Source organism: Stylophora pistillata, chromosome 2 (assembly GCF_964205215.1).
Source record: "Stylophora pistillata chromosome 2, jaStyPist1.2, whole genome shotgun sequence".
In the NCBI taxonomy this organism is placed as follows: Eukaryota; Metazoa; Cnidaria; class Anthozoa; order Scleractinia; family Pocilloporidae; genus Stylophora; species Stylophora pistillata.
The window spans coordinates 12,348,674-12,370,401 of NC_142520.1; the positions used below are offsets into that span (position 1 = coordinate 12,348,674).

Sequence of the window (21,728 nt, forward strand, 5' to 3'; positions counted from 1 at the left end):
GAACACCTGAAATGTGATCAAATGAAAGAATAGAACAGAGCGTACGATTCTGTTATTTTTCATTTCTATGATGGGGATGCCTTTCCAGTTACATTTTTTATCTATAAAAAAAAAAAAAAATTGCAAAGCAACATTTCGACATAATTCATTTCATTTCAGCTGCAAAAGATCGTGTTACAATTTGAACAGCATCTCGCCTAAAGAAGGGTATTTTTCTCGGCGAACATCAAAGTAGTAGCTTGGCACAGTTCTGATATATAGCAACCAAGACCAATCATGGTTTCGTCATGGCTAACGTTCTCTTGCATTTCGTGAAGTTTTCTTGTTTCTACTTGGAGCTTTAACTGCCAAATGATGACATCGAGGTTCCCTCCGATTGCCTGTTTTGGTTTTGGGTTCTCGAAACGCGACTGAAAACTGCTCCATTTGAACAGAAACAAAAAACGGCAAAGGGTTGAAGCGAGGCGTTAAATACAGACACTGATCACAGAATAGTTAAGATTACATCATTCCTTCTACCTTAGTTCCCAGTCCGTTTTCGGTGTAGCTAAACCACGTGCTACCATCCATGCTGAAACTCAGAGTAAATTTGCGCACGAGCCAATATTTAGTCTCCTGACCTTGAATGGCCACGCCCTTTATTTCATCAGCGTAACCCAAGTCTACTTGAAAATATGGTTCGGCATTATCGCTGAAAGATAAGGGAGTTTGCATGTTGTTGATTACACGCATTTTTTTTTTTCCATAAGGAAAGCAGTCAGGGCATAGAGGAATTTGAACGATCTTTTAGAATATTTTTGTGTGTTATGTGCATGGATTGACAGACGAAGTGAAAGTCTGCATTGGCTTAGTGGAGATGGTTGCAAGATCGACATAAGTTAACAAAAAAGTAGTACCTGAGTACAAGGTAGTAGGGAATTTTTCGTCGAGCGTTCAACTTGGTATATACAAAGTATCTCATGAAATAGCATAGCGAATGACTGAGATATCGAGTTAAACACAAGAAGAGAAATCCTATATCTACGAGTAACCATGTATGATTTTCTTTTTTTTTTTTTATCGTATTAAAACCATAGGCCACAATCCGAGAAATTTTCGATAATCGACCTTGGATTGAAAATTGTAAACGGTGTGCCATTCATTCGTCAACCTAACAAAGTGGCGCGGAGGGTGAGTGACGTGTTAGCAGTTGACTGGCGATATGAAACACACGTGAAAAATGCCGTCATTTTACCCTTGCGTTGTGTCGGCTTTCTCAGGGCTGGAAATCCTTTTATAATACCGAAGTTTCTCAGTATACAGTATTTGCATTTCTATGCCTTTCGGAAGAGAGAGCTTTAATCATACCCATTTGGACACCAGGCACTTGTTCTGTTTCGAAGCCTTCCGTAGGATGCCGTATAACTCTCGCCTAATGCAGAGCTGCTGTAAAGTTGAGAGTCACTCAGTAAACCGGTCTGTAAACCATAACTGCAGTCTGAAGGTTCAAGACAAAACTAAGACATGAATGATAAAGTGAATTCTTATTAACCATGAATAGCGCCGAGCTTTTCCCATCTCTCGCAGCGTTGAATATTAATATTTTTTGAACAGTAATATTTTTTGATAGCGCTAATTTGCCCACTGCAAAAAAAAAACCTTTCAATATTGGTGTATAAAAATTTCATAGAGGAAAGATCCGAAACCTTCTATAACAAGACATTAAAAGATGATGCAAGAAAAAATAAACACATTTTTACCTGGATTTGGAAATGTGTAAACTCGTTTAAAAGCGTCAGATCCCTCGACACATTTCCTGCCTAATGCTACCACGTCTCCTTTCACTGGAATATTACCACTGACAGACTGCAGGCACAATCCGCCAGGGCTGTACTTGATTGCCTTCCCATAAGCCATTCCACTGGTCTTTTGAAATCTAATTCAAAATTAAAACTTAAATGATACTATTTTCTCTCGGCTCTGCCAAAACTGTTGTTAAAGCTTGCCAGTAGTTTTTAGGGAAATGGAATTAGTGTTACATTTTACTAAGAGCGACTTCCAGAGGGTGACACGGCGATAACGAAAAGGAAATTTTCCACCCTTTCTGTTCGGTTGGGTGTATTTTCTTATAAGCTGTTTGCTGGATAATGCATTGCAATTTTGAGAAGAAACACACAAGCCTCTCCCTGGGGAGCAGTGTCAAGAAATTCTTGACCATTAAGGAGAAAAAATCTCAATAAAGTATATGGTTAAGAAGAGAAAAAAAAACACATCTGGTTGGCTTTTGACAGTGCACTGAAAACGCTGCTTACTGATGGTGGAATATGACCACATCTGATAAGGGTGGTAAGTTTCTGAAGAAACTGTGGTGCTGCGTCAGTGGGAGTAACACAGTAGTTTTATCAACTGAGTCGGATAATGTAAATTAGCTATCGTTAAGAGTTTCGCTCTCACGAAGGGCTAACTTACCTTCTTACCCCCACCGACGAGAGCAGCATCACAGTTTTTAATCAGAAACTTGCCCCCTTTATCGATATCTGATGAGGTTTTTGTTTTCCTGCTTTTTAGTTAAATGTAATTATGCATCAGTTTTTCAAACTTTTATTAAACCCTTGGATCCCCAAGAGTCCAAATCTTATTTTTCCTTATCACCCCTGAATCACTCAGTAAGTTCATGAAAATAAAGGAAATGATCACCAACCAAAGAGGCTCGGATTGCTAAACTAACTCTCCTTGCCAGCACCTTAGAAAATGTATAGACAACAGTATGGAGACTACGTATGATGCACGATCCTCGCAGTAGAGAGCGCTATTTATGCAATAGCGAAAATCAGACCTGAAAAAAATCAGGCCTGCACGGGATTCGAACCACTGACCTCTGCGATACTAATGTAGCGCTCTACCAATTGAGCTAACAAGCCAACTGGGAGCGGGCCGTTCGGTTGATTCGTAATAAACCCGTGATGATAAATCAGATACAATGAATATATGAAATTCAGGTCTTATTTTCGCTATTGCATAAATAGCGCTCTCTTCTGCGAGGATCGTGCATCATACGTATCTATAACCGCAGTTCAAAATATATGAACTTTCATATATTCATATTCAGTATGGAGAATATGCATACTGATGTTAGGTTGTAGAAGTTGAAGAGTAATTATGTGAGCGTCAATCTTCACCTGTGTGTTTTATCATCGCAAGCACTAAACGACAACCCGACAGGGGTCCCTTCAGTTGGTAGGCTGTCATTAATCATTGGCTTGACGCACATTTCAGAGCATGCGTGCCGAAGGGAGCCATCCTTGAGTAGAAGAAACCATGACGAGTCACTTATACAGTCTGTGTCAAATACTAGAATTTCTGATTCATTGACTACACAAGAGTGGGATTTGGGGCTGATACATAGTCCATTCGGGCTTCTTAGTGGACTGTGCTTTGGAAAACCTAAACAAAAGGAAAAAAAATATTTTCATCCATCTATTCGTCTATCCGACTAGCCTACCGCACATCGATTCCAGCCCTCCACCCCTCCACCCCTCCTCCAACCTCCCATTATCCGGTCTGTGTATCGTCTGTCTGTCTTTGAGTCTATCTAAATCTATATGCCTTTTGTCACAGTTGCTGGGATCTGATTGGCTTAGCTATTGGATATCTACTCCTTTAGTAGATGGGATTCAAATAAACAGCCCGATTAATGTGCTGTTACAAAACGAAAAAAAGAGAAAAAAAAAAAACAAAACAAGACTAATGCTGTTCAGTTTTGCTCGATTACGATTGATCATTCGTTCTCGATTTATATGCTCAAAATTTTAATTCGGGTGCCTTCCTCGTCAACTATCACATTAAATGCAAATTTCGAGCTGTTGGTATAATTTACCGAAAACCGTCACTCAGTTACGAAGCTGAACAAAATTAACTGCTTCAAGTTGCCTTTAAGTGATAACCAGGCAACGTGAGTTGTGGATGCCAGTTCAGGAGAGTCATGGGCTCTTTCATCTGCGTCACACAGAACTAGTGACAGACTGCATGCAAAGGATATGTAACCAGCGAGGGTAATTTTGATTCACGCAGAGAAAACTCGCTACTAAGACAGTGAATAATAAGCCTACCACCGCAAGGGGGCCATGGCTTGCACAAGAGAGTTTCACGCGAGGGTCCCAGCTCTGAGCAGTCTTTTCCACCGTTCGCAGGTCGTGGATTGTTGCAGTATCTCGCTCTGACTTTGTAACCGGTTGAACAGGTCTTGCTACAAACGCTCCACGCTGACCAAGAGCTGTAACCACCGTTGACTCAAGTAGTCATGATATTATCCATAAGTATTGGGTCAGAAAATAGAGAACTTTTAATAACTTACATCTGAAATAGACCGGTCAGTATCTATCACTCGGGGGTGGGGAGACAGATGTTTTCTGGTTGTGTTATAATGACCCCCCTCCTCTCTCCTCCCTGTATTATTCTAATGATCTCCCATCGGTAGTCAATTTTCTCTAGTCCCCCCCCCTTTATACTCTGTTGACGACTGACCCCCCTCAGTTTCTCTGAGAACCATGTGATCCTCTAAGTCCTCCCACCCCCCCCCCCATTCCTTCTTCAGGGCGCTAACACTTATACATGTGTGCAGTTTGAAGCAATTTACCTCTGCAGTGAATCTTCCGAAGAGAGCAAGACACTTAAACTGATACCCAAGTTCTTATCTTATCTTTACCTGGCAGTGGTGTCTCTATTGGGCAAATGAGGTCTGGTTCCTTGTAATCTGAGAAATATAAAATCAAAGCTTAGTTGGGCATATAAGTAAGATATAAACTGCGTCGCTACTTGGTATACCACATCCCTAGTGCTCTAAAAAACTCAAACAATAAACCTGCCTTGTCTTAGCTCCTTCAGCCAATACCATTTTCTCCTGGGAAAGGCCATTTTGCCAGAAATCCATGGAGAAGGGAGAAAGGGCCATTTTTGTTGCGCCACAAAGGTCCCCCAGGGTATATGTCCCACAGACGAATCACTCGTTGTAAGCAATGCCAATCGATTTCGCCTTGGGAACCAAGGCATTCGGTTGCTTATGGCAAACTCTCCACTCGACCAGTCGTTAAATCGTTTGACCATCATAACGTCTGTTTGATTAGGAAAGTTTCCAGTGAAGGTGTAGTGATTCGGAGCTTGCCAAACTCCACCCCAGCATCCTGGCTGAATTGCATCGAGTCGATACAGAAACGGGCTGTTATTGGTCGAATCATGCTTGATGATGTCAGCTTTTCCTAAAATGGAAAAGTCTGCCCATCTGAGCTTACCGGCCAGTGCGTAGGCATTTCGCTGGAGGACTGTTCTTTCATTCCAACCCTTGTTGGTGAGTGCTTGTATCTGTGTATCGTACGGTTTTAGATTAAAAAATCGTTTTGCTTTTTATCTTTCAAATCCATTCAAATAGAGTGTATTAGAGCAGTTGAAAACGTGGAGAAATGAAAGGTAATTTCTCGTCCGACTCATCTACAATTGCAATTAACTTTGTGTCGTGTTCCCCTTAGTAAAACATTAAGTGATCAATTTGTGGGATCTGGTAAACCAGATCAACAAAAAAGTGACCCATAACGGTGTAAGAATCAGAGCAGCCTTTCTGTTCAATCAAATGATACGGACTGGAATGGTAGATTTACCAATAAAGTCCATCCCCCGCCAAACCTTCTGGATTGATCACAAATTGTTTTGACTGGCTTTGTGCAGGGTCCATCCAAATGCAGCCGGTAAACTCCATCACGCTCAAAGCCATCCTCAAAATACTGCTTGCAGCTAACTGTAAATCAAAATCACAATTTTGAAATCTGATTTAAGATATCAAAGCTTTACATGAAAACTCAGTACAGTTACTTTTGTCGGAAATTTGATGATTGGATGCTTTTAAAAGAATAGAGAAAATTATCCAAGAACGGCTTTGAACAAGGGGATAAAGAAACAGGATTAAAATTTAATCCTGGCTGAGTGCATATGAGCCCTCAATCAACTGGGCCCAGGATGAAGAGAGGAACCGTAAAAGTAGGGAGTCTAGCCCCAACAGCACGCCACAGAGTTCCAAACAGAGCCATTCTTTGTGGATTCCAACCCACTCCCGTTGAAGCTACTTTGTCGTTTAGTGTTGACCTCCTATGACTCAAGGATCCCAATAAGAAGTTACGGGAAGCGCAAAAGAAACGAAAACGAAACGAAGAAGTAAGTCAAGAGAGGGATTCGCTACTTCCCTGAGAGTAACTCGCAGAATCAGTTTAGTTCGGTAATTCTTGCCACCGTTTTCTTTGAGAATACTTACCATAGCACTTGGTTTTATAACAAGTTGACATTTCAAGCGTCTGTCCTCGGCAGTCGCCATCACGAACACACGAACGAATACGATACCGCATTCCTCCTCGTCCGCAATACTGACTGCACGCTGACCAACGAGACCACGGGCCAAAATCCTGTTCATCACCTTCTGCAGTATAGAGAAAAAACTGGTCAGCTTCTGAGCTCTCATGAGCCTCTTTATGAAAACGAGTCCTTTTTCTGCAGTGACTCATACGTGTGCTGACATATATGTATATATATTCTTAAACAAGGTTTTTTTCCTATTTTTTTTTTCAAAATGATCACCGCACAGTAATGTTCACACTAACGAAGAACGAGTTCATTCTTGTAAAGAGAAAAGGGGAAATGAAATATGCTTCGGGCTCGTTTTTTGATATACCAGCCTTTCTAATTTCTGCAACACCTCTTTGACTTATTCTCCTTTTCTTCGGCTGGCGCAATCACGATGTGAGTAGCATGTCAGTCATGATAGATGCACGAAACTAAGCTACCACAATTTGGTGGCTATAACACAGTGGTTGGATGTCAAGGGGCGAGGCATACGCGAGGGGATCAATTCTGGCCGGCTGAGCGCCAATTTCCCTACCCGCTGTGTCGCAAAATAAGCGAAAGAAATTGAAACGTCTGCAGAGATCTTTAATAAGATAAAACGTAGGGAGAGGGAGATATCGACTTTTGTGGCTGTTTGTAACTCTTGTGAGACAACCTAGTTCTACATACATGTTATCACTGAAAACCTTCGCACATGCGCAGACGTCTGACGGCTTTGTTGGTAGCTATAGCTTGTCTAGTTTTTTTTCTTCTTTACGAATGGGCGAAGACGAAAACCCTCCAGATGACATATTGAATTCAAGCAATTGAATTCATGAACATCTCGTCTGTCACTATGAAAAACCGTAATTCTGAACAAATTTGCCGCCTGTTTACTAATTTCGTAAACGTTTACTATTGACATCTAAAGCAGGTTTTGCAATTGATAATTTTCGGTTCACAGCCTCCTTTGTGTACCTGACCTGAAATATCATCACAATTAACCACAATATATTCTAAAAGACGAAATTATTTCCTGATTAGGTATAAGAGTGTTTAGGGAAAAAAAACAAACAAACAAACAAACATTTTGACTTACCTGTTCTCGCCAAAATTGCGAGGATCCCAAACAATAAAACAGGTAAAAAAACTCGTGACATACCGTACGCCTTACGACAAGCTGTTTCCAGTGTTTCGATGTAACGACGTGTTATCATAAAAAGAAAGGTAATGGAGAGTAAAGTAAGAAATGCTGAGGCAGTTTCAGCCAAAATTTGTGAGTAAGAAGTGATTGACTAAAAAATAGTAGAACTCAATTCACCCCTTTACGATATCATTGCCAGAAATGACTTTTTTGCGATTCACTACCCAAGTCCATGACATTGACGTGAAAATGACATAAACTTGACATTTCTTATATCGTGTCACTGGCTACCATAATTTGTTACTGAGAAAAGAAGAGAACTCTTCAAAGAAATTTGAAAATTGTTTCTTAATTGCTTAACTTCCGAAGACTAGCAGAGGGTCTGGATGGGGTTAACTGACCACTGACAAATGGCCAAATTTTTAACTGACAACTGACAAATCGCTGAAAAACTAACTGACAACTGACATTTGTGGTGGGCTTTTACTGACAACTGACAAAAGTCCGGATCGCCCTTGGTATCCTAAAAACTGGATGTAAGATAAGGACAGTTGATTTATTGTGTTCAAAGAAAGTACATTTTCCATTACATAACAGTAAGAGTACGCCAGAGTGTCCTATTTCGTTAATAATTACCGCATGTGCCATCCACATGAAGGTCATGTGTCACATATCAGTTATATGGTCTTTGATACCCAACTCGATCGTCAACTTACGCGATGGCCGTGAATGCTGGTATTTTAAGAGCTGTTGTAAGCTTTTACTGAATTGAGTCGGAAACGACATTGGAGCGTCACAGAAGCCGCATTCCTATCAAAGATGTTAAAACCGCACTGGCGCTGATAAAGCACCCTACTTCGTTTCTTGGTCAAAAGGATTTGTCTAGTAAATATGGCCTCGGAGATTTTGATGTGAATCTTTATCACATGGCTCCGAAATCAGGCGGCAAAAGCGATATAATTTTGCGCTAACTACGGACGAGCAATGGAATTTGGAGCTTCCTACCATGCTGGCTGGAACTGGAAGCGAATTAAACAGTATATATTGGAGTGGTTTGGTATTGGTAGATTTATATCAGTTAATAGCCTACTCTTTATCATAAAACGCCCATTAGATGTCGACTTATAAGCGCCGTCAGAATTTTCTCATTCTTGAATCCATGTAAATTATGCTTTATGTAGATTATAATGACATAGCTAAAGTGACTGTGAAAAATTTAATAATATAAATAATAAAAATAATGATATTTATATAGCGCCTATCCAATGATAGATCTAGGCGCTTAACAAATTGAGAGGAAATTCAAAATTAAAGTTAATTAAAGTAAATAAACTTAAAACTGAAGTAAAAGTATGTAAAGTCTATTCAGTCCTAATGGCTAAAGAAAAATCTTATGTGTCTCATAAAACTCAAGTCTCACTTAAACTTCTCGAAGAAGGAATGCACCGCCTGCACAACAGCACAGCTTCAATTGACAACGATTATCTCCAAGATATTGCATTGAGGACATTACTCACAACAGTTATGGAGAATCTACAAGCATTTTCACATTTTAAGCATAAGACCTTCACCTCATTACAGTATTCCCAAGACTTTGGATTAATTACCAAGGAGTCGTTGAAGAGAGTAACGAAATGAGCAGCCAAGTATTCATGAAAAATCCTACTATCCTGACCCTCAGACCAGCCCGGAGTTTGCAAATGTAATTTTTATGCGACCTCTACCTTCAGTAGAGATCGACCCCGAGATTGAAAGTGCTATGAAAGAATTTGTGGAGAAATATCGTCCTTTGAGGCAAAGGACAGTTCGGGAGGAAACTATCAAGGGCAGGGCAGGGGCTTTACCACCGGCCGTTTACAGGGAGCAACAAGATTCCATCAAAGTGGACTTGTTGGCGGGAATAGGTAACGATTTCAACTCGGGAGATCAGTCAGTACGGTTCAGCAGCGACAAAGGAGCTGTTCAAGCTCCTTCGAAAGGTGGGAATGTAACAGATATCACATTTGTTGACGACTGTATCGTCGAAGTGTCAGCTATCGACGGTGCGAACACATGCAGACGAATATGACATGGGCTCAGAAAACGACCGTTTCTGACCAAGAGGATGAAGATATTACCCCAATTACGGTTTCTAGATCTGGGCGGCCAGTTCGCCCCCATTTTCGCCTGGGTTTCTTAGTTACGCTTTCTCTAATAACCTAGTTGAAAAGTACACAAAAGAACGTTCCTTTCCAATCATTTCGTCAGAGCGAACCGCAACCGAAGCTTTGTAAAACAAAACATAAATCCAATATATTATGCTAGAGGACTCTTCACAACTTTTGTTTTCTTTCTGATGATTGCACGGGAAAAGGGAAGTTCATTTTCAGAAGAGTCGAAACTGACTTAAACAATGACTGAAAGTCATTTGAAAGATCTTATTTCATTCCAGTACTAAGAAAAAGCAGTTCTTATTGTATCAGTTTTCGACTAAAGTTTCGAGTGTACGCTATATATATATGCTTTTCAGCTAAAATTATAGGGTCGGAAAGTAATAATTAACTTGCCAAGTTAATCATTAACAGTCATTTAACTGACAACTGACAAATGGCGGAAAATTTAACTGACAACTGATAAATGGCCGAAGATTTAACTGACAACCGGACATTCGTACCCACCCCTCCCCCCATCCAGACCCTCCTAGCAGTGTGGCGGTCAGGAAGTCGCGGTCAATATAATCGATAGCCTTATATTACATTATGAGACAAACGATTAAATGTTCATTTATCAACAAATCCACGATGAAGAACAACATAACTCTGACATGGTTTTAGTTTATACAATATTTTTATATGGCAAGGTAGTCCAGAGGAAAATCTCTGACCGTCGGGATGCTGCTATACAGACTGTTTCCACTGAAATGGTCATAAGCTGCGTATTTTTGTTCGCGAAAACCGGCATATTCAAAATATAAACACACACAGAACATAAAAAAGTTTGGTAACCTCGCTTGCTTGAGTCGTGCTGGGGAATATTGGCCCAAGGTCGCTTCGCTCGGCCCGTACTGCCACGACCTCGGACCTCGGGCGAACAATAATTGTGGTTCTATAATTCTACGATATTGAAAAAACGACTTCTTAGTACTTTTAAAATTTTATTTTACAAAAACACAGATTTTTTTCTCTGTTCTTTAAACCCAATTAGTCCTGAAGCTTTAAAAATTTACACAACTAGTAGAACTTTTTCCTAAGTTCTAGAATCTATGATCAGGTGTTCTAACGACACACTCGAAATCTACAAACGTGTACGCCTTAGCAGGTCAAGTTGTACAGAAGTGAAGCATTCTACTCTTTTGTTGTCCACATCAATTATTCTAGTAAATATTTCAGTTTACCCAAAGGACGGCCGATGTTATTTCTGAGGCTTGCTTCATTGCAAGGACCGGAGATCACCATGATGAGCTGAACCGCGATGTACCTCACCGTGATCGCAGTCGCTCTGACATCGTCAGGATTTGTATGAATTTTAATAGTGATGTCACTTTGGATGCATTTTTAAGTTTAATTTCATCAAACCTGTTTTGTTCTTTTTTGTTTTTAAACACGAAACCACATATACTAGAAGAGTGTTAGTTGTGTTCGAGTTTTATTACCGGATGATTCGTTTACAGTCTAACTGAGCCTGCAGTCCTCCAAAACTCTGATTTTCCATTTCGTTTTATCCTTAAGGATTTTCGTCCTTCCACGTGTTATAAGCATTAGAGTTAACACTTATATTTTCATGGGCTTAGTTTTCCACCGGATAGTGTCTGTGTTACCATGACGTCATAATCTTTATCCTATTACAGTATATGAAACGTGATTAGTTAACAGATCAGTCGAGTTAGTGAACACACGTGTTTGGATATCCTCTTGAGAACTAGAGCCGCAAATATTGGTAAGTATATTCATTTTATGATGTTTCGCTTTCCATTATCCTGTTACGTTTCTAAAGCTAAATACATCGAATCAGTTGGCGTTTTGTGATCTTTTTTCAGTTGCCTTTTTTCTATCCATGGACATTAGAGAATGAAGTAAATGAGTGCGACAACGACCTTTTATCGAGTACATGTCCGATACAACCACAGTCTGTCTCGCACATGTCAAGTCATTTTTCTTGTCGATGTTGTCATCACAAATGCATGTTTTGATTCTATCAGTCCCCCGCTTTTCTCACAGTTATAACTTGGAGCGGTTGCTTCAAAACATAGGTAATCCCATCCCCCTTCCCCCCGCCCTCCCCCCTCCCCCTCTCCCCGCCCTCCCCCTCTCCCCACCCTTCCCCCTCTCCCGACCCTCCCCCCTCTCTCCGCCCCCCCTCTCCCCGCCCTCCCCCCTCTCCCCGCCCTCCCCCTCTCCTCACCCTCCCCCCTCTCCCCGCTCTCCCCCCGCCCTCCCCCCGCCCTCCCCCCGCCCTCCCCCCGCCCTCCCCTCTTTTTCTAGCCCTCCCCCTCTCCCTCGCCCTCCCCTCTTCCTCCCGCCCTTCCCTCTCTCCCCGCCCTCCCTCTTTCCCCCGCCCTCCCCTCTTCCCCCCACCCTCCCCCTCGCCTTACCCTCTTCTCCCACGCCCACCCCCATCGACTTAAATCTGTCAGTTTGTCAAGGTTTCGTTTCTTTATTCGTCCCTTTGCTATTACTCTTTATTTTCTCGTGCTTTTGGATCGAAAACATCGCATCATTAGCCCGCACATATGAGGAAACTTGAAATATTCTCATTACAATATCATGAAATCCACAAACAATACACTGGAGAACCTTTTTTTATTAATAGCTTTGCACTAAGTTTCCAGTATTTACTACGATGTAGCAACAGCTTTGAATGAAAGTTTACTTGGTAATATGACGTAATAGCCTTGTATTTGTGTATTTAACAAAATATTCTTTAATAATAAACGTAAGTGGTGTCCCACCACAGATCGACATCGCTGCCATTTTATGAAATCCTTTGACACTTTCAAGATCTTTATGAGAAAATGTTTTTTTCCTAATGTTATTAGCTCACTGTAAGAGCCCGTGGTCTCTTCGTTAGTTAGTGTCTAAAAGACATCAGAACTCAACGGAAAGACCATAGGTCAACCAGACACCTTTTAGGCTGATGGCAACGATATCTTCCTGTGTATCACAAGCGGTACCTCTACGAAAGACATGTGTGGTTTTTTTCAGATTCAGAACAGACTGTCAAAGCATATGATATAGATTATTATTACAGAAACAAAGGGAATAGTATTCCGTTCTTCAAATGATTAAGAAATACCTATAACTCATACAGTAAACAGGACCATTTAATACAAAACTAGCAGTACCTTTTAACAACTGTCGTAAAATGAAATACTGTAAATACTTCCTAATAATTCTGGTCCATACTTTACAGTTTCACACGTAAATTTACAAAGTTGCCGTGGCGATTCATTTGATTTTGCTGTTGTTATACCCATTTGTTGTTATACCAGTCTGATTCCAGACTGTTAAAACAGGCGTCTTTACTGCTTGACCTCAAATCTTCGCTGATCTCATTGAACATCGGTAAAAGAAGGTCATTGAAGACTCTTATCGAAGGATTGATATGAACGAACAGGCAATACTCAAACCGAAGCTTCCAGAACATATAATCATCTGGAATTGTTTCCAGAATTTTAAGTTGCACAGTGTGATGATCGGTCTGTGCGACAGTGGGATCTTTCTACATGGCTAGGGTGAAAAGGTATAACAAGTGAGACTCGATTTCTGAAAAAAAAAATCTCCGTATTTGACTTTTGAACTATAGATAAGACCCTTTTTTTTCAAGGTTTAGAGCGCTATTCGAGTGAGTACCGTAGACCAAAAACCAAAGAGATCACAATGGTCAACCAGAAATAAGAGAAACTATACCTTTAACACTTAATGAAAAAGTAAAAACAGCGGAGTTGCCTAAAGCGCGGGAAAACGTTGTTGACCAAGTCGTAATTGGTTTTAGTTTTTCATCTGATTGTTTGAGAGAGTGACACGAGTTTTCTGGACAGATCACAGAGCGAAGTAAAGCAAAGCTAATGCAATCCCGGAATACTTTCGACATTTGACTGACAATTTTTCTAAACATCATGGCGGTATACAGTCCCAAACAATAAGGAAACAAAACAAAAGAAGAACAACTTTCACCTTTTGAGTTTTCATATCAGACCGATCTTGATTTCAATCCACATTAAAAAGTAACAACTGAGATTCAATTTATGAAAAAACGAAAAAAAATTAACGCTCAATTTTTGATCAGACACAAATAAGAACCTGTTTGGCCGAGTAGGACTGATAGTGACAGTTATATCCCCTGGGAGATACTTAGTAATTGAACAGTCTCTATGGTATCATCATTGTCAAGTCGTATTTAAATGGAAAAGCCTTATTGGCTGGTTGTTGATCAAACATAAAAACTCTGGTCATAAAAGACTTTTGAAAGATAATTTTCTAATTAAGAGACGCATTTACTGATATAAAGTACCGATTAGATTGTTGGCTATTTGCACCACTTTCCCTTTGCGCTTCACTCCCATATCGTCGACCCCAATGAATAAAATGAGCTAAAGAAATAATGGTTGAAAGTAAACCAAGTGAAAAATAAAATGGGTGACATTTGTGTTTCACGAAAGGTTAAATAATTAAACAGTTACACTTTATTTGGCCTTTTAACTGAGTGCTATCAGTCAGTTAGAATGCCAATCAATGAAAGCTAAATGCTAATGCTATTATCACCACAGTAGATAAACTTTTTTTACTCCAGGAACGTAATAGTCACTTGACCATGACCAGCGTTGTTGTAACAACATTCATTGTCCTGGTTGTTACCATCGTTGTAAGAGCCTCCCCCACCCCCACATGTATCAAAACCATCATTTCCACTGCTTCCCCCAGAGTACCCTCCTCCTCCTCCTCCTCCTCCTCCTCCTCCCAATCCATAAGCTCCACCACCTCCACCAAACCCACCATCGACATCGTAATTCAAGGCTCTTCCACCCACCCCTCCCTGAATAAACCCCTTACCACCTTCTCCACCCCATCCTTTGGTTCCATCAAAATTTTCTCCACTTCTTCCACTGGAGTAAAACCCGCCACCACCACCACCTGAAATACAATGAATATATTAAGATTTTTTTAGTAAACAAAAGCGAAATTTTGTTTTTAATAGGATGTCAATCCCTTCAATTTTTGGAATTTTTTTACTCGTATTTTAAAACGCTCCAATAAAACCGTAACCGGCTCGGCCAAACCTTAATACAATGCTTTTTAATTGAGCCGCTATTCGTGAGCTTTGATATTTGTATTTAGCTTCTGTAAGACCTAAATGTATAAACGGTTTTTTTTTTTAACCTTAAACCTTTATTATTATTATTTGTTCACATCAGATGGTCATTACTACGCCGGCTTGCAAATAGCAAAGAGCTAATCGCGGCAAGCCAGACAGTTGACATACTTTATAAAATAAATACTCACAATACAATTACAACATGTAGACATTAATCTTCGTGCTTACAAACATCTAGGTATTAGGATAATATATATGTAAAGAGGAAAACTACAGACTAAACATAATTACAGTTTGTAATTAATCTTTCATCTTATTAATTAGAGTATCTATGTCGACATAGGAGTTCTCAGTTTCAGAAAATTCGATTAATTTTCTTTTTTCTTATCTTACTTTTCCTGTCCAAGATACTGTGAGTTGATTTAACACATTACCTAAAGTTTAATTTAGATGATGATTATTTGACCCGTACGGCCCCGCGCGCGTAATCTCATTAAAAACCATAGTGAAAGCTGACGTGTGTAGGGGCGGACGGGTTAAGGAACTATAATTAAGTTTCTTGTTCTGCCCCAAAAAACAAAGGAAAACTTTTCCTGTAGGATCTTTATCGTGATTGTTCAGCGTGCGCTCGTGCACCGCGTCCTATTAAGGTTGAACCAAATTTTGGAAGTGGTCCTATGATAAGATGCCTGTTGATTAATTTGATCGGGCTGGACGGGAAAATATTTGACAGTCGGTCGTGAAGCACGGACCGCGCTGCACTCGGTCCGTACGCCATGAACTCGAGCCAAATATTTTCCGTTCTCCGGCCAACACCGCTACCGCGACTCGTCTTTACAGCAAATATGGCCTTTTTTTTTTAGCAACACGAAAGCTTATCGGATATAAATGGTCATCACTCAGAGACAACCGAACACTAAGGCTAGGCATGTACCACGAGATCGCTGCTTGATCCCGAACACAAGACAATCGACCTCATCTGTAACAAGTCAGCAAAGCCCGAAAACTGAGTTTGCTGTCCCAAAATTTTTATTTACGAATGTTTGTAGCCTGACTAAAACAAGGAACCGGGTTAGAGTGGCCGTACACTCGAAGATCATTTAAATGAGAACGATATTGATGTCTGCGTCGTGTCCGAAACACACCTTGAGCCAGATAAACCTGGCCCAGTTGTCAGCATACCTAACTACAACATGTTCAGACAGGACAGGAACTGGTCAAGATCGGTTTTGAGGGTAAAAGGAGGAACTGCTGTTTATGTGAGCAGTAACCTAGATGTTGTCGATATTTGCAGATCAAAACTACATAGCTTAACTTTTAGATATGATCTTTTATAAACACGCAGCAAGTTCTATTTTCCATATAAGTATATTTTATCCGAGATGTATTAAAGAGTTATGTGCCTCCGATGCGTATATCGAGTTATGGATACGCGCTGGAAGTTTGGAGAGCAGAAGAGAGGAGTTGCCCGAAGGGCAGCCGGAAGCAACTCTAGCTTCCGGAGTTACATGATCAATGTGTCACGCGGGTAAAAACCCTTTTACTGAAATAGCATGTGGAAAACGCCATTTTGTGCAAATTGACAACAGGGTCAATGGAGGGGAAGAGAATTTTGGATTATTCCATGACAAAGATGATATTTGCTCTACATCTGTTATGGTGCGTAGTTGTTTGTATTTAACTTACCTTTCGTGCTCTGAATTTGTTCTTACAAATGTCGTCTTTCACGCATTTGCCCTTGTTTAGAGCAGGAGAAATCATGATATTTAATTAAGATTTACACCACATTTGTCCATATTTACACCCAAAAGCAAATGCACAATTATCCTATTTATCTTTAGGACAACTGTCATATTTGTCTTCAAGTCAAATACTGACAAATATGACAAACATCGCATTTGAACCACATTTGGACTGCATTTGTCTGACGTCAAAACTGATTTTTCGCCCAGTGTAATTTGAAGAAACATTACTTAGATCTAACTTCAACTGTGTATGATCCTGCAGTTCCTTAAACTTTCAAAAGTGTCTGCATAAAATTTCATATAAGCAGACCACTAACTGCATTACTAGCCAAACTCTGTTGTTAATTACCTGTTTCTAATCATATAATTCCTACTACTCGACTGCAATTTCTTGTTTTTGCTTTTTATTTTTTTTTGGCTTTTTTAGGAGTCTCTGCATTATTAGCCAAACTCTCTTGTTAATTACCTGTTTCTAATCATATAATTTCTACTACTCGATTGCAATCTTTTTTTTTTTTTTGCTTTTTTAGGAGTCTGTGCATTACTAGCCAAATAAATAAATAAATAAAATAACATTCCCCCAACGTCGCGAAGCCTCAGTTGAAGTAAAAAAAACTCAGTTTTGTTTTCAGCCACGTTCACGCATCGCCTTTGGTAAATAAAGTATCGTCGACTCCAAAACTAATTCCGTCGCCTTAAAGAGCTACATGCTCATTGTTTTTCGAAACGATTATCATTTTAGCACATTTTCTTTTCAAATAGAGCTCTAAACGGTTAAAGGGAAAACAATCTTGAGAGTTTTAAAACTTCGCGGGTAAACTCATGAAGTCAGCCTGAACCATCTCTATCAACCATCCACTTTTCATAAGTTATAAGCCAATTAGAGCGCACGTTATAATATGATTATGATATAACATTAAATGAACAGCTGAGATGTAAGTAATCATCACGATATACACTTACCTGAAAAACCATTATCAGCAGTCTGTGCACCATGTCCATTGTTCCCCCCTGACCATGATTTGTATCCAGGATTCCCTGTTGTGTTTGTGCTGGCGTCACATCCTTCATGTCTTGACTTAGCAGATTCTGTCCCTCCTCCGCCTCCAGCTATTATCAAAGATGTGTTGGCTCCTCTCACCACAAACGTTCCTCCACCACCTCCAGAAGAGTAAGAGTGCGTGTTTATTCCTCCTTCTTGACCAACAAGTATTTGAATGATTTCACTCTTGTTTAAGCGGAACGTTCCGATCATTCTTGCTCCTCTTCCTCGGTACTGAATACTGTTAGTGTGTCTATCGTACCCTCCTGCAGCTGCTATTGCTTCTATTCTGTAGTCACCAGTGTACGGCACAGTCCACTGTTGAACGCCGCTGGACAGCGTGACTTGACCGTCATGATCATGTCCTGTGTAGTGACTGCCCAGCGTTGTTGGAGCAAATCTTCCACTGGTGTTGAGGTTTGTAAAAACGGCCTTGAAAGCTGAAAGGGAAGAGTTAAGTTATCTACATCGTTAAAACCATAATTGTTTTTAGTTTTTTTCTTTCGTTAGAGGTAAATTTGCATCTACAAAAAGGACATGGAACAGTTAAAATCTTGTAGATTGATCCTTAAAACTACTCACCATTATTGCAATTATTAAGTTATTTAATATACAACTTTTTTATTTGATCAGTTATTCAATTCTTTGTCTCTCAATGGACGTGTACCTGCTAGTCACGAAAATATTTTTCCCCGAAAGTTTATCAAGCATCGCATCTGATTGTGATTGAAATGTTGTGTCGACCTTCTTTGTTAAAAGAGATCGCTTTGAAATAGGCCTTCAACTAAAACTGTCCTTTCTTTTCCTCATTTCAGTCCAAAGGTTACTAGTATACTTCTTTAAACTTTCCCTTCTTAAGTTTGAATTATAGATAAACCCATCCTCTAAAAAAGCCACTCTTGGACTTCTAAGTAATTTCTTCTTTAAATCGGGAAAGCGAGATTTATCAATGCTACTGGGCTAGTTTAAGCCCTTTCTCCCCTTCCTTAGGGCTTTTCCAGGCGCTATTGCATTAATTTACATTTTCCGCTTTAGTACTGACGAGTAACTGATGATATCCAGCCATTCTGCGCGAAAAAATTCGAGAGTTGAACAAACCGTAAAATTTTGATTTAGCGTCTGGGGCTATTGAACCAGGGGATTTAACTCTTGCTTTTCACGTGACGTCATCGAATTTAGAAATTAGGAATTTATCGATCCCTACGAGAATTCGGTTTAGTAAGTTAATAGAACAGTTGAATTCTTATCATTTGAAAGATTTTCCGTTTGATCGGGCTTTTCTTCTTGTGGTAAAGAAAGGTTAAATTTCTAAGCTATTGCTTGACACGATATTAACATACTGGTACGTAGGTTAAAGAAAAGACTCGTAATATTGCCGTTCTGTTGCTAAGGCTGGGCTCCCTGTGCCCTGCCCGCATTCTGCATGACCAGCGGTTTCACTCTATGGTTATTTATTATCGTGACTGCCATTTTTTATTTAGTCCTTAGTTAGGTTCTAAGTGAAGTAAGGCCTATTAAAGGTTCGAACTCAACATCAAGGACGAGACAATCTTTTGGTTCAACGGTAACCTTTTATTCTGGGTCAGGTGAACAACTGACATGACCTCTAGCGTACTCAATTTTGGTAATCAACGATGTAAACGACGATACATACATACATTCATACATACATACATACATACATACATACATACAAACATCCATACATACATACATACATACATACATACATACATACATACATACATCCATCCATACATACATACATACATACATACATACATACATACATACATACATAAACTTTATTTCCATTCGGATAAATGATTAGCACTAGATGTGCTAGTATCTCCGAACATATAACTACAAAACAAATGACAATAAGTTTAAAATCGAAAGACTCATAAAAATGCTTATAATTATATACTAATCCCCACTACATATATAACTCCTAATGGTACGTTTAAAAGCGGCTAGAGTGTCCGACATTCTTAGTTCATCTGATAAGCTATTCCATGCAGAGGCAGCGAGATACCTGAAAGAGTGAAGTCCAAAAGTTGTGATCTTCACCGTTGGTATCTGTAATTTCCTTTTACCCCTTAAATCATTCGCACTTTGACTGCGCTATTTGAGAAGTGATGTGATATACCCAGGAGCCATGTTGTAAAAGGCTTCGTAAACCATGGTTAATATGTCCTGGAGTCTTTTACCTTTTAGTGATACCATATCAAGCCTGTTCAGTAAAGCTGAATACGAACTTTATCTGTCTCCGAGGTCTAGGCGAAGCATTCGCTTATTTACTATCTCTAGCTTATTAGAATTCCGTGCTCCACAATAATGCCATACAGCACTACAGTACTGAGAGATAGGTTGTATAAATGCCTTGTATAAACGTAACCGTATGGATCCAGAGAGAAGCTTTCCAAAACGCCCGATGACCCTAGACTGGTGACTGACCCTATCGCATATATGGGATACATGCTTCCAAAAACTAAGTTTTGAGTCAATGTTAATTCCTAGAAGATCTATATCATCATGCTGCTCGATTCTCACCCCATCAACTATAATTATAAATGAAAAATTAAGATCAGTTTCTCCGAGTATGAGAGAATAAAATTTACATGGATTGGCCATAAGACCGTTATTCCTAAACCAATCGAGAGCAATCGATATTTCACTATTCATCCTATCATACAGGGCAAGGTGATCCGCATCCGAGCTATATGATTGCGGATCATCAGCGTGTGCATTAAGCTTAACCTTTGTAATAAAATAGAAAATATCATTTAAGAATATGTTAAAAAGTAAGGTTCCTAGGACACTTCCCTGTGGCGCACTTCTGTAATTATGCTCCCACGTGGAAAATTCATCTCCAATTTTTACCCTCTGTTGCCTATGCTGAAGGTAGTCATTAAATGAAGCTCAACCCTGTGTATCTAAGCCATACGCTCGCAATTTAGCAATAAGAAGATCGTGGGGGAGGCTATCAAAAGCCTTTGATAAGTCCATTATTACAACAGCTATAAGCTGCCCGCGATCTAGACATTCCTTCCAGTCCTCAACAAGGCGTAACAGCGTCGTATTGCAGCTATAAAACTGTCTGTAGGCTGAGAGAAAATCAGAGAGAAGGCCCTGGAAATGATGGAGTAACTGCGACGAAAGGAGCCTCTCATAGGTGTTGTTTAAGGCTGGGAGAAAGGTGACAGGTCGAAAACACTGCTTATTCATATCTTCCTCAGTATTTTTTGGTAGCGGAGTGACTTGTCGCATTTTCCATACTGACGGATACTTACGCTAAGATTTTTTTGCAACAGATTGCAAAATGTCCGATCTCGCCGCATGCATTACATTTCTTGCCACGGGCAGGACAAATCGGTTCGCGTGCCATGTGGTCAGTGTAATTACAGCTAAAACAGCCTCTCAGTTTTGTCTCCTGAGAACCACCGGACGGTTTACCGGGCCTATATCCTATGCCCCTACCTTGTGCTGTCCCTTTTCCTTTTCCTTTGCAATGAGATCGGCCGGAAACAGCATTTACCTGACCGGATGACTGATCTATAGCCTTCACCTGCATGTTCACCGCTTCCTGCACATGAGCCAAATCTTTTAAATCCTTCAGAGTAACATCTGCTTTCTCAAGGAACTTACGGCGAAGACTTGGATCCTTGCATTTCTCAATAAGCTGATCTCTTATCGCCTCGTCGACATTTTCAAACTCGCAGGGGATCTCTTTCTGCCTCAACCGACAAACAAACTGATCCATCGACTCTCCTTACGCCTGCTTCATTTGCCTAAACTGATGCCTTTTGAATGGAACATTCAACTGTGATGCGAAATAGTTATCCAATAACTCCATACTCTCAGCGAACGGCTTGATATCCACACCGGTCAATAACATGTAATAAAGCTCCTGTAAATTCAACCCTTCAGTATGCAACAGCAATGCAGTTTTCTGTTCATCCTTCGTAATACCTTTTGCCACCAAATGCAGATTAAACGAGCGTTTCTACAACTTCCAGCGAACTTCAAGTGTTTTCGGAACTTCCTTTGGATTGAATGGAGGAAGGCTGGCCACATCAAGAAGAGGAACAAACGCTGCAGCTGGCGAAGCCTGTGAACTTGAAGTTGCATTCGAACTGGTTCCACTGTCCACCATCTTCTGAGA

At 40.1% G+C, this 21,728-nt stretch overlaps 3 protein-coding genes across 3 annotated transcripts in view; all 3 read right to left on the bottom strand.

The window, feature by feature from the left end:
* LOC111346825 (uncharacterized) overlaps positions 1–21,728 on the bottom strand; it is a 551,029-nt gene that overhangs the window by 179,905 nt on the left and 349,396 nt on the right.
* Positions 1,673–6,433, bottom strand: LOC148737172 (hemicentin-1-like). Its single transcript, XM_088747749.1, has 6 exons — positions 6,278–6,433; positions 5,656–5,767; positions 4,685–4,732; positions 4,089–4,268; positions 3,159–3,423; positions 1,673–1,915 (listed from the first exon to the last, which is right to left on the bottom strand). Exons 1-6 carry the CDS (start codon positions 6,431–6,433, stop codon positions 1,702–1,704), a joined length of 975 nt encoding a protein of 324 aa, XP_088603875.1. The 3' UTR covers positions 1,673–1,701.
* On the bottom strand, positions 12,248–21,326 carry LOC148737173 (uncharacterized). The gene is made up of 4 exons (XM_088747750.1): positions 21,102–21,326; positions 20,185–20,323; positions 17,485–18,003; positions 12,248–14,595 (listed from the first exon to the last, which is right to left on the bottom strand). The coding sequence occupies exons 1-4, from the start codon at positions 21,324–21,326 to the stop codon at positions 14,246–14,248; spliced, it is 1,233 nt and encodes a 410-aa protein (XP_088603876.1). The 3' UTR covers positions 12,248–14,245.

What these genes read in the sequence shown, in the direction of transcription:
- LOC148737172 (XM_088747749.1), bottom strand. Translation starts at nt 6,433, where the DNA reads ATGAACAGGATTTTGGCCCGTGGTCTCGTTGGTCAGCGTGCAGTCAGT. An exon ending in TTATAAAACCAAGTGCTATG is followed by an intron (nt 5,768 to 6,277) that starts GTAAGTATTCTC and finishes TTTGATTTACAG; the next exon opens with TTAGCTGCAAGCAGTATTTT. An exon ending in TGCGATGATAAAACACACAG is followed by an intron (nt 1,916 to 3,158) that starts GTGAAGATTGAC and finishes ATTTTGAATTAG; the next exon opens with ATTTCAAAAGACCAGTGGAA.
- LOC148737173 (XM_088747750.1), bottom strand. Translation starts at nt 21,326, where the DNA reads ATGGATCAGTTTGTTTGTCGGTTGAGGCAGAAAGAGATCCCCTGCGAG. An exon ending in TAGATCAGTCATCCGGTCAG is followed by an intron (nt 20,324 to 21,101) that starts GTAAATGCTGTT and finishes TTTATTACAAAG; the next exon opens with GTTAAGCTTAATGCACACGC. An exon ending in TGCTGATAATGGTTTTTCAG is followed by an intron (nt 14,596 to 17,484) that starts GTAAGTGTATAT and finishes ATTGTATTTCAG; the next exon opens with GTGGTGGTGGTGGCGGGTTT.